At 44.3% G+C, this 17,074-nt stretch overlaps 1 protein-coding gene across 3 annotated transcripts in view; it reads left to right on the top strand.

The window, feature by feature from the left end:
* The window catches only part of LOC118517435, a 96,853-nt gene that overhangs the window by 65,215 nt on the left and 14,564 nt on the right, over positions 1–17,074 (top strand). For all 3 annotated transcript variants that reach the window (XM_036063557.1, XM_036063559.1, XM_036063560.1), the window contains exons 3-4: positions 11,925–12,154; positions 13,039–13,257. In XM_036063557.1, the coding sequence (XP_035919450.1) occupies positions 11,925–12,154; positions 13,039–13,257 (449 nt within the window). The remainder of the gene's footprint in view (positions 1–11,924; positions 12,155–13,038; positions 13,258–17,074) is intronic.

The raw sequence follows: 17,074 nt of genomic DNA, 5'->3' as shown, positions 1-17,074 counted from the left end.
TTTCCTTCCTTTCCCATTCGTTCTCTCTCTCACTAGCCCTCGCGTTGTCCTTTGCCAGACCAAGTAGGATCACAAAGTCGGTTCAAGTTTCTTTTCTGGGCAGGCTTTTTTCTTTGGGGGAACCACCCAACAAACCACCTTTTTCTTTCGGCATTCGTTTGCGATGTTCACACTCTGTTTTGCTCTCCCTCTCTCTCTCTCTCTCTGTCTATTCACCCTTTGGCTGGTGTGTTTACCTTTCAGCAAATGGAATCCGTGGATTGGATTCGGTTGGTTGGCGACTTGCGGCTAAGCTGCCACAACTGCTTAAAAACCGCGTTTTAATAATCCTTCCCCGTGTCGGGATCACCCGTCACCTGTTGCAATAACAGACCGGCCCGGTGCAAATAGAATCTTCCCTTTTTGCCGGGGCGTCTGTTTGATCTCGGTGCGAATTGCCGTAACCACCTTCAGGGCCGGGCCAAACTGCGGGTAAGCAACAGACGCACCGGCAGGCTGTTATTATTTGTTCTTGTCCTTTGCCGAATTGAAATCGAATTATGCGTAAACGTTCGCCCTCCATCAGCATCGTTGTGTGTAGAAAACAAAAACCAAAAAAACAAAAGCGGATGGTTTTGCAGAAGCTTTCTGCTTGTGGCTACTTTAGTTCACCACCGGGCGTCTCCATCGCCCCTTACAAATTCTACGAAACGTACCAGGCGTCTCCATTGAAAAGGACCGGGCGTCTCCATCGCTGGTAACGCCACAATTGCTTCGCTTTGAAATGGAGCTAAATGTTGGTTTGCTATTAATTCTCCCTCCGCACCCCCCCCCCCCCCCACCCCCCCTATCCCTTCTTCAACGTGCCCCACCCTTTTCGGTGCTTTGAAACACGGCCGAGATTTGCCGAAAAACCCACAAACTAGGCTTAGGTTAAATCGGTAAACCAGAGGCTAAAGGTGATGGGCACCAGCTCAATGCGGGAATGTCAAAGATCACGCAACCAATCACGAGGGTACGCTGCGTGCCACCACGCACCACGTTAAGTACCGTTGGTTAACTATAACTTTCAATACATCCTTCGCACTTTAAGAAGGACCTCGGTGCGTACAGTACAGGGCAAACAAACTCTCGAGCGTATCAACTCAGGAGAAGAAACTCTATTGTATCGGTGTGATAATGTCACAAGAGCAACAACAACAACAAAAAAGCTCCTACACTTCCCGTCAGTACTGTTTGCGTCACATGATTCACACGCGTGACAATAATATAGGATTTTTTGCGGTCACTTTTCACAAATACGGTTACGTCATAATGATGCCAGATCCGGGAAATTCTCTCTTTAACCTTACCGGACACAATCTTCAAATCAAATAAATCTTTTCTATTATACACACACACACTCGCTCACACCTGCCCACACACACCGAAAAAGGTCGCCTGTGCCGCGTGCAAACACCTCCAAGAGTCTGCGGCCCCTCGGACGAATGTGTGCGTGTTTGCTTAGGGTTTTGGGAGCAGAAAATGTGTTCTTCCTTTGGTTCGGGGTTTTTTTTTGTCGAGGAGTAGACCACCGCGTTCTTGAATGTGCCACCCGAGGGGCCGGCCGAAAATGCTTCCTCGGCCCCATCGGGCTTTCAATTACAAATTCCACTAGCAAACACACGCGCACCCGCACACATCTGCAGAAAATATAAACGGCCAAACCATAAACGCGCCGTATCCGAGCAGGCTTCGGGTCGTGATGGAATTAATCGAAAAATAAACCACTACTACTACCGGCGCGGCTGAAATTTTCCCTCCACACCGCTGGAACGCTGGCACTGGAAGGACACTGGATTTGAAGGTTCATTAATCATACCCGCCACGCACTGTTTATAGAGGGGCGTCCCTTTAGTGTGTCCGATACGGAAAACACTGATGGAAAGCACATCTTTCAAACGACTTTCACAAGACTTTCCAAATGCCGAAGATGGTTTAGGGGGCGCGCAAATTGTAATTATGCCTTCCGGTGTACAAACGTGTGTGTGTGTGTGTTTTAAAGACCGTGCAAAAACCTCTCCATTTCTGGTGTAAGTTACTCGAACCGACCAATAATAATCTTTAAAAAAAACCCCGATTTTCAACGAGAAAAAAAAGCTCCCAGCTGCGGTGAAAATGCGACACGCAAACACGCGGCTTTGTTTTGTCTGGCGCTGGCTTCTGTTCTGACGCGTTGTCTTTTTTTGGCGAAAACTTTAAGCAAGCGATACCGGGCTGCACACGGGAAGCATCACTCACCAAACACAGACGTTATGCTTTGCTGGCTCGAAATTCCCATGGGCTGAATATTTTATCCGCAGATTTTACCCGATGCCAGCCCAACCGTTTGCTGCGGCAGATTGAATCCACTGGATTGGTTTTCGGTTTTAGCAGCATCACTGTATTTTTTTTTTTTTGCTCCCGCAAGCAGCAGAGCGATGCGAATCGATTACAATCAAACTTACCCCAATCGACTTCGAAGCTTGGTTGGAACACCCCGTTGTTCAAACAATAACGATTTGTGAGGTGACCAGATGAGCACCTTTTTTGCTACTGTGTGTGTGTGTGTGAAATGAGTGAAATGGAGATGGCTAATTAAATTTCACCGCTTTTCTTGTCATTATCCCAACTCTGAGCCCAACGGATCGGGGAAAAAACGATACAAAAGCTACATTTGCTTGATTGCAGTATAACTTCAGGCGCCTGTACTGCTTGATTGTAGTATAACTTTAGGCACTGCATGCATAACTGCTGCCTATTGCTGTATATTGTCACCAGCAAGCATCTCCACCTCGTTACGTCGAGTTCATTAACTGTGAATCGTAAAAATAGTTTTCCACCCATATTTAGCAAAGGCACAACAACTTTGATTGCAATGATGGGACCGTAGCTGGATAACGAACGACAACAACCACTACCATAAAAAGGGCCCCCTGACACACACAAACGCACACACAAATACCATCCCACACTGCCCCAATAATGCAATATCTCGTTCGCTATTTGCCCAGGTGTGCTGCTGACAGGGGTCGGTAGCGCCCGAGCATTCGAGCGAACGCAATTCGCACCCGGGCTTGCAATAATGATGGAACGGATGCGCGATGCACTTTTCGGGGGCTAGAATTTGTTGCAACAGATAGCAGCTAGTGGTGTTTCGATTGTGGCGAAAGGTGGGGTAGCAAGGGGGGGGGGGGGGGGGGGTGGGTTGGAAAGGAAAAAAGAGGGTTGGTGAAAACATGAACCTTACCAACTGCGACCATTTTCCTTGTCAGCCACCGCTTTACACTCTCTCACCTCCCCCCCCTTAGACCCCCCCCCTCCCCCGCCATCCATCCTTTTCATCTTCTTCATTTCGTAACACTGCTCACATTTCCTTCGTTTCCCGGCCCCAGTTGGGAGGAGAAAATTACGCCCACCCTCCCTCCTCCTTCTCACCCCCCCCCCCCCCTTCTTTCTAGTCCCACCCCTTCACGCGTTCTCATCAAACTCCCGGGAGCGTACCGTTGACAAGTCGTCCTATCGAACCCGGGGAAACAATCAGTCTTCCCAGACACGCTCGCTCCATTCGCCGGCCTTGCTGGTTCTTCCCGCGCCACCGTACTGTGCACCACGCGCACCGAAAGCGTGACGCAAATGGTACACTTGCAAATGCACTTGTATGGTTTTGCTATCTAACACCGCATAAATAGCGTCACAAAGATGTTCGAAACTGTGTGGGACCGTGAGGGGTGGGGAGGGGGAGGGGGGGGGGGCGAAGGGAATGCGAGGCAGGAGGGAAAGCGAGCGTGAGAAAGTATGTGCAGCAACTTCAACCTTACAACCCCCTGCTTAACAACCTTGTTAAGAAGAGAGGAGCAACAACAAAAAAAAGCAATTGTTAGAAGAAGAAAGTGGGCGCTCTGCGGATTGCATTACTTTAGGCGTTTTTGTTGAATTTTATTTGCGCGAGAGTATACAAATCACTAAGACAACTAAATTATCTGTGTGTGCGTGTGACTCGCTGCGCTGAACAGTTGTCATAAAACAAACGAAAATATTATCTTAATTGGTAAAAATGAGATTAAAGCTCTGTGGATTGCATTATTTCAGGCGCGTTGTATAAACAATCTCGACCGAGCACACCCGGGATAAGATGGCTTTTTACGGTTAGGGAGAGGAAATGTAATAAAAACTAACATAAATATATATTATTTGTATAATAGTTGTATGCGATATGGCCCTACAGTTTTTATCATAACAAAAAATGGTTAAATTATCTCATTAAAATAAAACAAAGCAATTAAATTAAGCTGAAACATCGCTATCAAGAGAAAAATCAGTTTATTTGCAAAGTCGCAGTACAAGTTCTGGAGATGCCATTATTTTAATTCACAGAGCGCAATGCCTTAACATGATTTGTTTATTCCCTTTCATTTACTTTTATTTGAATAGAACGGCATGGCCATACTGCTTTAAATTTATTTAAAAATAATTCAGCTTTGGCTTTAGCGCTGGGAAACGTTTCCTTCTCCGAACCTATCTGAAATAAAAAAGCTTCGCAGCAAATAAAACAATTTATTGGGGATAAAATGCAATTATAGCTCTGCGGATTGCATAACGAAAGGCGTTTTTTCTCAAACATGCAATGGGAATTTATTTTCTTCGAAGCTTAACTGCTCAAACGTTTTTACGATACAGATGCATTGATGATTCTATAAACTGCATTACTTCCGACGTTGCTATATCCATTAAGGCTGACAATTTGCAGAAAAGCATTCTCGCGAAATGAGCTGCCCGCCTTGTTATCGATCTAGCTTAACAATTTCCCTTAAAAAGGGAAAAATTTACCGAACTAAACCAAGCGGTATTCGCTCTGCAAATTGCATTACAGCAACAACAAAAAAAACAAGATGGTTCTTGTATCAAGCACGCCGTAAAGTATGCAATCAGCACAATAAAATGATCTATCTGTAATTTCTTTAGCTTGATGCTTCGCTCGCCCATCTTATCAGCAGATCCCAACCACAAGATGGGGTTTTCGTGAGTATCATTTTCCGCCAACTAGTTTATTCGATAAAGACTGCCGGCCCGCGAAAAGTGAGCGTGGAAACGAAACGTTGGGGCTTTTTGTTCGCTACCATTAACCATGTTTCAAGCAAGTTCGTTCCACAATCGTCTTGAAACTGTGTTCAGTACACAAAGTAATGGTGCAGTACACACAGTACAGGAAAGCACTACATTCCTTCCTTCCAGTGCAACGTGGCTCGCATCGCTTGGGATTGGGGGGTGGTAAGAAATAAAAACACTTTTACCCAATAATCAGTATCGGTATATTAAATCAAGGCTTAAATTGTTTATACAGCCAAAGAGCAGCTAGCAAACCCGGTGCGGAAAATTGGTTTAAAGGAAAATTTAGATAAAAAAAAAGAGAAAAACAGCAAGCAGAACACAAATCAAACAATTCGTTTCGTTGTTTGACGAACATAACAACGGTCGCCACAAGTCCTGGCGTATTGGCACATAAATGCGTTGGCCTCATTTCACTGCAAACTGTCCCGTTTCCTGGCTTCCCGCACCAATTGCGCGCCCGTTGCATGTTTTTCTTTATCTTTGTCGGTGTGAGCTCTTTTTTATTATTTCCCCTTGAGTTCGTTTTCGAATGAAGGAATCCACGACAGATGGAACAAACTGTCACCCAGTGCCCTGTGTCACGGACCAGATATGGATCACCTATCTCTTTGGTAAACTTCGAAGCTGACGGGTGACGGTTTGCTAGGGACGGGTAGAAAATTATAAGGGGAGAGTTCTTTTTTTTTGCTTCTTCTCGCAGTTCTCCAGCTGCATCCTTTTGCGGTTCAATTCACGCTTGTCAGTGTGCTCTGTGGCTTTACTTTTTTTTTCTTTCTTTTGCTCCCTCTCCTTCCTCTTCCATGTTCCTTCTTCCGCATCATTCATCATTGTTTAAAAGGGGGGGAGGGGAAGAGGGGGATGAAAACGGGGAGGGGGGAGGAAGAAAAAGCAAGGAATTGCACAACGCGAAAAAGGCGCGCAAGGACGCGAACTCCAAGGACGAACCGTGTCATTTTTCTCAATCATTTCCCAAAGCCTTTTTTTTTTGTTATTGCTGTTGCAACCGCGCATCCAACACAATAGTTGCAGCCAGTTTTTATGCTGATTGTGATTTGCACACACACTCGCGCGCGTGTACGGGGAAATGTGTGGAGCACGGTGGGTTTGAAGTATCGTCGCTGTCACTGGCACCCGTTACCAATTTGACACGCGTGTAACGTTTAGGGGTTACGTTCGGTGGGTTACGGGGTAGCGAGGAAGGGAGCGAGGGAGAGAGTGAAAAGGGGTACATTAAAATATGATTTCGAGAGTAAAAAAAGGGGGGTTTTTTTTTCACTTGAACCCTTTCGCACTGTTGTGCGTTTCTCTTCGAAAAACTTAACTCACCAGTCGGTATCGCGAAAGAGATCTTTAAAAATTAACAGTCGTTAGAAAAGTAACCGTAGCTCGAACTTGTCATCGCAAACGAATTGTATTAACGGTCGTTAAATTTAAGGCACGTTTTTGTATCTACCCTGGGCTGATACGTAAAAAAAATTTAAAGCTCATTGTTTGATAAATCATTATCATAAATCAATACGGATTTCTTGGCAATAAAGAAGCAGATCGATTGGTCAAAAATGGTGCATCTCGACTTCTTGACGGGCCCTTTTTTGCTGGTCTTATCCGGCCTTTCACGAGCCCATGTATGCCCTAAAATCTCACTGCGTAGCTCGGTTGCAGTGTAGGAGGCACTCAGATGATCTGGATAATTTATACATTCGATCACTCACTAAATGTCCATAAAACCTTGGTGCTGTAGCATATCATAAGATCTTGCGTTCCTTGGAATGATGTCTAGGCTTAGGTTTACCCATTTAGTTTAACCACCACTGCTTCGAATAGTACGAAATACATCATCTTTAATGTCTTTTGTTGAGTAAAAGGCTACTCGACTCGCCTTTCTGGACGTAATTGAAGACAATGCAAAATTTTTCGTATACATGAGCTGTTTTTGAGTTTTGTCGAGGTTGTTAATTCTCGAGCACTCACAACCAGCTTATAGGAAGATCAGTCTCTACCGATATTTACGAGGCCCTATTGAAAGCTCTGGGCTCCAAGCATCTGCTTAGATTTTCTTTACAATTTAGGTTTGGAAGCTAGACAATGTAGTATCACAACCATTGTAGCAACTCAGACTTGAATGAGAATGAGGAAAATGTACTTAAGAGAACACGTGTCATAGAGGATCAAGATGAGAAACGAACTCAATTCGCTGTCCTCCTTGACTGCAGTCGTGCGTATAAATTCTTTATTCCTAAAGACCTTCTATATCTGTCTCTAACTTTTAACGATCGTCAAAATCTGTCAAATGCTTCACGATACCGACGTCTGTAACAGTGAACTGCTGAAATTACATATGTAGTGTGTGAAAAGTGCACACAATTTTTCCTCAGGTTTCTTTTTTCCCAGAGTCCTTGATGAGAAATGGGTGGTGGTAAAAGGGGGGTGGGGAGGTGGTGATGGCATCTCTCTTAAGGGGGTGAGTGATTTTATTTGATTATTTATTTCTACCTTTTTTGCTCCTCAACCGTCCTGCTAACTCAGCTAAGCAACAGCTGAATTTTGGTTGGCAAATTTTTCACACCCCCTCGCAGGGATCCCACCCTCACACCACCCCTCACATTAGTGGGTCCCACCGGTTTTTCGATTGTTCGCAGTAATTGCAATCTTTCATTCGTTTACGTGCACGAAGCACGTGAGATTTTTTTTGGCTGAACAGGATATGCCCTAGGTACCATATAAAACACCCATCATACACATACACAGACAGATAGACACATCCAGGCGCGCACCACAACAGCTTCCCCTAGACGACGAGGCTACCAAAGCAACAAATATTCATTATGTTAATCAAGAGGCAGCAGCCGCAACATTATCATCGGCATCATCGTACGCAAGCGGGGAGGAGTGGGTGGGGGTAACCTTTTTCCCGGAAAATCAGATACAGGAAAATCAGTGCAAGGAAGGAAGTGGAACGAATTTAACGAACTTTACCGTGTCTATTGTTAAACCGTGAAGCAGCAACAGTAGGCAGTGCAGGAAACAGAATTATAATCCTCCGCCACCACCCCCCCCCCCCCCTCAATGGTTGGTGACTCACCCTCCCACTCACCCGGCACCCCTTCATCCGGATATTGGCACTTCCTTACCACACACACACACACACCCACTTTTCAACTGTTGGGGAAATGTGAGTTTTCCCTTTGCGTTTTTTTCCCCCAACTTGTACACGAACCGTGGAAAATCGCGGAAAAATCAGGCACGAGACCAGAACCGCAAGCAACAAGCAGCAACCCAGAGGAGGAGAAGAACATTAAAAAGAAAACAAAATGACACCCACGCGTGAGGGAGGGAGCCAAGGAAGGACAATAATCGGGTTTTCCCGAGCCAGAAAAACGCGAACCGAAGAACAACAGACGAGAGGAAAAAAAAAGCAAAAGTTTGCGCTCAAGATTTTCCACTTATTTGCCGTTTTGATTCATTCCGCTTGCACTCATACCGCCTCCACCCCACTCGGAGGGGGGAGGGGGAGGGGGATGTTGGGGTGGTAAGAAAAAAGAAAAAATGGTCCCAGACCCAGACTTTTCATTCTCATTTCTTGGCGACCGTTCTCGCAGCCTCGCAGGATTTCACCCAGGATAAATAATAATATTTGTTACAAGCACCGTCCCCTGGTTTTCCTCGCTTCACAGCCCCATCACTCCTCCCACCCCCCCCCCCTCCTCCAACCCAACATTTCTCTCCATACACTCTTTGTTTCGCGCTATTCGATCGTGCTTTCAGTTCATTTATCTTCTTTGCATTTTATTTCTTTCGTTGCTTTGGCCTTATTCTTCTTCCCTGGAACGCGAAGGTATTACCTGGAAGTGGGAAAGGGGGAGGCAAAGCAACGCAACGAGTGAGGATTAAAGGGAAGCAAATATATATCCCGAGTGCCTTATTTGCTTACGGGCTTTCTATCTTGTCGATTGTGGTGGGTTTTTTTTCTGTTTTCCCTCAAGCTTTCGCTACAAATGTGCTGGCTTTCGACGGTTTGAATTTTGCCGCCAGGATTCCTGGTGTTGCTTGCCGCCCTAAGCTGACATTCGACTCGGAAGCTTTTTGGATTCGCAGGAGAAAAATCTCAAACTTTGCCTTCAATACAAAAAGCGAGAAAGAAAAGGCATATTTTCTTTCGTATTGCATTATTCAATGCTTGCGAGATTGCTTCTCCGATTTTTTCTCCTCCCCAAAAAACTCCAAAGGGAACCAAAACAAATGTTAAAGTTTTTTATCACATTTTTGGTCCAGTTTTTTTTCTGTTTCGCCCCGAGAAACATTTGCTACTAACCAATGAAGTACAAACAGCCAAAGGACGAGCCCTCAACGAGCTGCATTTTGAGCCACATAAAACCTCAAATGCTTGTGCATGGTGAAAAGTTTGGTGCCGGGCCGTGCTAGCTGCAGAGAGCGAGATAAGATCAAACGATTTTTCGCTCTGCAATCTTTTCGCGCTCTCTGTCTCCTTCTCTCTCCCGCTTTGTATTGTTTATTTTTGAAAGATTAAGATGAAAAGCGGAACCTTAAGCCTTGTTCACCGAGCACGGGAAGGAGGACGATTGGAAATTAAAGGTAAATTCCACGAAGACATACACACACACACATATGCTCGTTCGTATTGGAAGCTTTGGTGGTATGTTTTCCACCTCCCTCCCCAACCTCTCCCCCCCCCCCCTCGCCAACCCTCCAAACCTTGGGAGGTTTTTGGCTAACAAGCTCATTAGAAGGTTCGTCGCTTGGACCGTCGCTTGCGTCCACAAACTGCGAAACGCGCTAATTAATTCAATTAATTAACGTCAAGCGCAGTGCGAGTCCGTGAATGTATCCCCGGCGCGCCCTAATCCACCTTTAACCTTCTCTCCCGGCCACCTGTCCTTCCTTCCTCCCCAGGCCAAAAAGAAAAAAAAAACAGGATCATCTCGCTGCCAGCGAGCGCAGAAAACGCACTAACAACCGAACAAAATGGCGATGGCGTGGCGCGTGCCACAAGCGTCTACCAGAAAGGCGCTCAACAATCAAGTCAGCGTACAGTGATTGCCAGAAGAAGAAATGGAACAAATAGATCTACTTTGATTGCCACAGAAACGATTCGGCGGAATTATTGGTGGGGAAAGCAACAAGTGGAGGATTAATATTAAAAGGGCGTCATTTTATTTATTTTTAACTCATATGGGTTTTTGTTTCGTGTTTCTCGTTTTATTTGTTTCATTCCTAGAAGGGCGAAATATATTTCTATTTTTATCTTGTTTATTGAATTATTTAAAGGGGCCGTATACTATTTTCAAACGTTTAACAAGGGATTTGAACTAATAGGAGTTATTGAATCAGTAAAAGAGACGTTTGTCGCTCGAATTCCGAATAGTAATAAAGTTACTGCTCGCTTGGGAGCTTAAGAATCTTGATTAATTTATTGAATCCCAAAATAATCAGTGAATCAGTACAAATATTACTTATCAGTGATTTGAATCCTAATTCGAGTCCCAAAAACCTGTGGTGTAGGTCTTTGCTAGTCATCGTAGAGATTTGAACCGTAAACACGGGCCAAGCAGGGGGATTCAAATCCTTGAAAAGTAATGAGTAAGTAAAAGAGTTACTGCTCATTCATAAGATTTGATTCCTCAGCAGCGAACAGATGCAGATTAAGATACCAAATAAATAGATGGTTAAATTACAAATGAGCAAGTATTTGAGTCCCAAAACGATATCTGGTAGCTCCACATGATTGAAAGAATTACTTATCGCCATAGAGATTTAAATCCTAAGCAGGAAATAAGCTGGGATTTGAATCCTACTTTTTCTTTTTAGTTTATTGATCTTCATGGCCTTATCGAATGGCTTACTAGATTTAATGATATCGCATAGTTTGACAGTCAGTCCTCATTACGTGGGAATGTTCCGGACGATGTTTAACTCCCGGGCCTGCCGGTTCTGCGCTTTGAATCTTAAAATAATGAATCAATCACTGAATAAAATACTAGACCCTCCATAGAATAGAATCCTAGATTCAGGATTCCAAATATCTACCGAGTGAAAAAAGATACCAACTGTTACAAGGATTCAAATTTCAGAAGAGTGAACGATAAAGTAAAATCATTGATATTGGCCATACAGAGTTGAATCTTTTCCAGAGATGTGATGCCTACAGAAAATTTAGTTATTTACAAGAAGTAAGCAAGGATTTGAATTTCAAAAGAGTGTATGATTTATTTGTATGAGTTTCTTTTTGTTATAGGGATTTGAATCCCTGCCTGCTTCCTATTAAGGATTCAAATCCCGAGAGAGTAAATAGAGAAATGAAAGAGTTACAGGTCGCTCCAAAGATTTAAGAGTCGTAAACTATATTGGAATCAGAGATCCTTAAAATAGTTACTAAAAGATTCGAATCCCGATGATTTTCTCTATCTTACTCCCCGGTAGAAGTGGGACAACAATCTTCTTCAAAAATCTCTTATCAAAAACAATATGCTCTAGGCAAGTGTTTTGTTCTGTCACCCACTGTATTGACCGAAATCAATTGGAATAGCAAAGCAATGATCTAACAAAAGAAAAGCAAAAGGCCCACATACACACATTTCCTAACTTATACAGTGATATATCTACCACCGCTACGCTATTAATTATCATTAAGCCCACCAAGGACGGCGACTTCACCTAAGCATTTCCTTTCCTTTCATGCTCTTACTGACTGCTAGTGACGGTCGTTGATGAAGCTGTATTTTAGCTGCATCAGTAACTAAAATTCTTCATTCACTTACATTTTGTCTGGTTTGTTTCCCTGCTTTCTCTTTACCCAGAAACACCATCAATCAGCAAAGTTCGACCGTTGATAACGCCCGCCAGCCTGCAGATCAGCTCACGTGGACGCGTCGTCTTTAGTATCGTACCGGCGACGACAGGTGGACAACAGCAGCAGCAGCAGCACCAGCAGGACGCTCTGGACATCACCGAGGAACCGTTTCTATCGCCCGAGTACATCAACTCACTGGGCAAAACTATCCAGTTCAGTGAATCTGACGTCGAAAAGGTAAGTAAAGTTGAAGGATGTTTAGATGGAGCGGGGGGGGGGGGGCGGGGTCAGCAGGAGTCTCCGAGAGGAAAAGATGGAATGGAAATGAATCCACCCACTAAAACCTGTTGCAGGGAAAACAGGATGAAAGTGCTGCGTTTTTTTTTTTTGTTGCTGTTCTCTCCTCGTCCACTCGCTGATGGAGATGCATTTTGAAGAGCGGTGCAGCAATCTATTTAACTTGAAACTATATTTACGAGCAAGTGAAAACAGGGCCGGAACAAGGAAGATGGCAGCAGCCGCGGCACCGGTACGGGAGAGAGAGAGAGAGAAATAAAGAGCCCACAACATGCTGTTAGGATGATTGTTTTCAGTGGTAAAATCTCGCTCCATCCCGGGGACAGACAATAACAATAATTGCATTTCAATTCAATTCGTGCCGTTTTCGAGAGGGCGTCAGTTTTTCCTCGCCCTACAACATTTCATTTCCACCGGACCGGAAAAAGTGTCCAATCATGTCGACCACCACCGCCATCATCATCATCACTGCCATCTAGAGAGCATCGATTTGCAACAAACACTGGCTAGCTGGCCAGCTAGCGGGAGAAACAGTAATGGACAGTTCGATTAAAAATTTGTCTTCCCTGGCTGCTGTGGCTCAAAAGCACTAATTCACCACACAGCATTTGACACAAACAAGGATGCCTGTCAAAAAAGTGACGCAAACACGATATTGTGCAGCTTTGAGAGCTGCCAATAAACCAATCAACTGCCCTTAATCGAGTCAAGTTGAGTTTTTTTTTGTTGTGCCTGTTGGAATTTTCGGGAACACCCTCGATGTCTTGCAGTGGACTCGCTTTCACACGTTTGGTGTCTCGTTTTTTTTTCTTGCTTGGTTGCAGATGTGGATCTACTCGCTCGGTGTCACGCTGCAGCGTACTGTGTCATCGTTTGCCGTCAACCATCAGCAGCAGCAGCAGCAGCAGCACCAACAGCAGCAGGAGTACGATGGAGCCCTTCATCTGCTGACCGAGGACGCACTCACACCACTCGATCACGTCGTGCTGGCGATGTGCGAAGCGAACCTATACCAACGCGCCAGCCTGATGTTTCTGCTCGATGTAAGTTGACCAATGAACTGGAATTTTGATTTTTTTTATTTGAACCCTTTTAGAGATTTGTGCTGTGCTGGCTACAACAGAGGGGGTTTTTTTAACTCACTGTAGAACAGATTTTTTTTTTGTACGTAATACTGGAGAGTCACGAACCTAACCGGAGTAAATTTGCACGTACGAGACCCACGAGGCCTTAGGCGGGAACTATCCTCTGGGTATTGCCAGGATTCTACTGACTAAACACTCCAAAAGAATTCGCCTAATAGATTACCAGCTAAGGTATTGCTTCGGAGATGAGAGGTATAGACGTTTTATATCCCGAAGGATGACTACTTGGTTAGAGTAGTAAGGCGTCTCGCCCACTAGGTACTGGAAGAGCTAATGAGACTCTTCAAGCGTCCAGCAGCAATCTACTGCCTGCAGCGATGGAACACTTCTCCATAGGAGTACTAATGAGCTAATGAGAAGGTTCCTCCGGCTGATGTTTGGTTGAGCACCTAGACTAATCTCGCACCTGATCTCTTTCGAATCATTTCGGCAATGACTATCCAATTCTTGCAACTGGAACACATTAAGGATGTGATGTCACTTCAATGCCGACTTGGCTATTAATGCGGTGACGACCAGCATTAACTGAAGACTGAACCTCTGCATCAAGACATGCAGAAACTTTCTGAATGGCATCTGAAAACCTTTATTGAGGCAAAGATTTAGTTGAGTATGATTAGTCGGTAAAGAAACCCTGTATTTCCTACAAAAACTATTCACTTCCGGACTACGTTTAACTAGACTTCCAGGAAGAACTAGTTATGTTCCAAGGATAAGAGAAGTTTTGCTTTTACTACCAGAAATATCCACGATCAGACTGAGTTTGACTAAGTATTTACAGGATATCCGAGGTGAACTAGTAATGGTCCAAGGGTTAATCGAAAAGAATCCTTCCACATCCTTTCCACTTCTAGACTGAGTTTGGTTTAGTATTTACAGGATTCTCAGACTGAGTTTGACTTAGCATTTGAGAGTATCCCGAAGTGAACCATTAATGTTCCAAGGAATAGGAATAGTCGATAAAGAATTCTAGTATTTTCTGGAATAGTATTTGATGCCATACTGAGTTTGTTGACAAAATTTCCTTGAAGAACTGATAATGCTCTATGGATTACTCGGTAAAGTTCTGCATTTCCTTTTCCATTTTTTTGGTTTCCAAGAAAAACTAGTAATTTTCAAGGTTCCATCGATCTTGTGATTTCTTTTTCACTCCCAGACTGATTTTGACTTTGAGTATTTTAGAGTGCTCGAGGAGTACTATTAATGTTCCAAGGATTAATCGATAAAGAAATCCAGCGTTTCCTATTCACTAGTATGCACGTCCAGACTAGCTTTGGCTTAGTATTTACAGTACTTCCTAGAAGAACTAGTAATTAGTGTTGGGTCAAGTAGCTCTTTTTAAAGAGGAGAGATGGCAACTGCTCACTAACATGTGAGAGGTAAGGCCTCCCGGTACTCACTCCGCACTCACTGAGGGCGAAGAGGCCGAAGTGTGCGGAGCTACCTATGAAATCGAAGAGCGCGCTCAGAGCCTTCATTTTATTGAGGCGAGGCCTCCCGGTAGCTCTCAAGCTTACCACCCAACACTACTAGTAATGTTCCAAGGATTAGCCGGTAAAGTATTCCTGCATTTCCTTCATGAAGTTTCTGGGGGAGGCGCGGTCTGGATGGGATTTGAACCCGGATCCCCGCACCACCGGACTCCCGTTCAAGATTTAAGTGGACAATTTATCTGTAAAGCTGAATAACTGTCCCCTAAAGCTTGTGCTTGACACCTCTCACCTTAAGCGGTGTCTTGAAAGAGCTCGTCTGTATGTTGTCTAATTTATCAGAAACAGGAGTCCAGCAAGGGTATGCACTTTAGCTAGCTATCTCAGAATCCCTGCAGCGCTCAAATAATATTTTTCACCCGAGCTTCGCTAATATTAAACTATCGAACAGAAATCTGTCAACAACACCATCTCGGCAAAACGGCAAAACTAATAACCAACATTCCGCGAACCTCTAGCCTAATAATTCCTCTACACTTCCGTTCAAAATATGCCACCAACACTACTACTACAGCAACAACCTCCCAAAATACACTTCCGGCCGTGAGTTCGTGAAATTCTTTACAAAACCCCTTTCCTTCACCAAAATGTCTGCCTTCCTTGATGCGTCAAGGGGTGTGGTGTGTGTGTGTGTGTGTGTGTGTGTGTGTGTGTGTACAGAAATTATCCTGCACCGGCGAAAACCCCCGGGGCAAACATCTCGGCACATTCCACCGTGTCGATGTGTTTCTGTGTGTGTCGGTTTTAAGTGAAGAATGCTGCCAAACATGGCTGCAACATTGTTGTCGGGTTTCTGCTCGGGAACGCTCGATGCCACAACGATGCAACGATCGATGGGCTTTATTTGTTTGGACAGCACAAACAATTCCCTGCTGCACAACAGCCGGCGATCGCCCTCCGCCCGATGAGGTGATCGTTCGTTGTTTTGATAGATGGCGGGATGTTGCCAGAGTGCAAAAAAAAAAACATCAATAACCAGCGGGAAAGTTTGTCCCCGGGCCGAAGATATGGCCTAGCGTCCAAATATCCGAGGACCACTGTTCCGAAAAGCGAAACGGATACAAAGTTCAATATGAACTCGCGCTGGTTTTTGGTGTAGCGATATCGCTGTGTGTGCGTGTACACTAATTAGTCCGTTTCTGACGAACAGAAGAAACACCAAAATGGCTACCCAGGGCTCCCACGATATAAAAATAGTACGCCCCGTGGGTGCAACAAAGCCAACAAAAACGCTTGTGGATGGTGTACAATTACAGCTAATTTCGCTTTTTTTTCACGATAAATTTCATTATACAAAGACGTGAGGGGGAGGATGAATATTTTTGTTCTCGATTGGCCCGGTTTTTCCAGCCCTCCATTATTCCTTCCTTTGCTCACATCAGGCCTGCTCTGCATAACGCTGGCCATTGCTCACATGCCGTTTGATTGTGAAATTTTCGTAATCAGCATAATTACAACAACAAAACCCAAAAAAATACTCTTCCAAAAACCCCAACATACCAACACAACTCTGCCCTCTCTCTGTCTCTGTTCGCTTTTCCACCGACTCGGGAATCATAGAATGCACTTTTTATCAGAAATATTAAAACGCTTTGGTTGCGATACAGACAGGGAAAGTATGCTGGTGCCGTTTAAATACATTTTCCAAATTAGCCCTCTATTGCATGGAAAACTTCATCCACCCTCACTCTCTCTCTCTCTCTCTCTCTCTCTCTCTCTCTCTCTCTCCGTTTTTTCGCATGCTGTAAAGAAAAGCAATTGTATAGTAAAAGCTCAAAAGGAGCGAGCGAGCGAGATGGGAAAAACGCGCTGTAAATAATTACGCTAAAAACACACACACACACACACAATTACACCAAAAGCACACCAACTCCATTTTGTACGGCCGGAGATGAATCAGAAATGGGCGCTTTTCAATGCAGTCCGCGGCCGTTAATTAAAAACTTTAATTTAGTTTCGACATTCGGGTGTTTTTTTGGTTGTCTGGGTGGGTGGCACACACACACACATCCATAGAAAAAAGGGAACAGGCAAAAGCTAGCACAAATTCTCGATTGTGTTGATCGTAAAAAATGGCGAGGGGGAAGGTTGCTAAAATCTGGTGGGAGATTTGCCCGGAACCGGAATGGTTTGCATCAAATGTGTCGTCATCGGCATCGACCAGTTTCATTTCAATTGTTCGATTCGGCATCAGTTTTTTTTTTTTTTTTTTGGTGGGGCTTTTT

This window comes from Anopheles stephensi, chromosome X (genome assembly GCF_013141755.1).
Source record: "Anopheles stephensi strain Indian chromosome X, UCI_ANSTEP_V1.0, whole genome shotgun sequence".
NCBI lineage: Eukaryota > Metazoa > Arthropoda > Insecta > Diptera > Culicidae > Anopheles > Anopheles stephensi.
The sequence above is the reverse complement of the archived record's forward strand: the minus strand, read 5'-3'. Positions and strand labels throughout refer to the sequence as shown.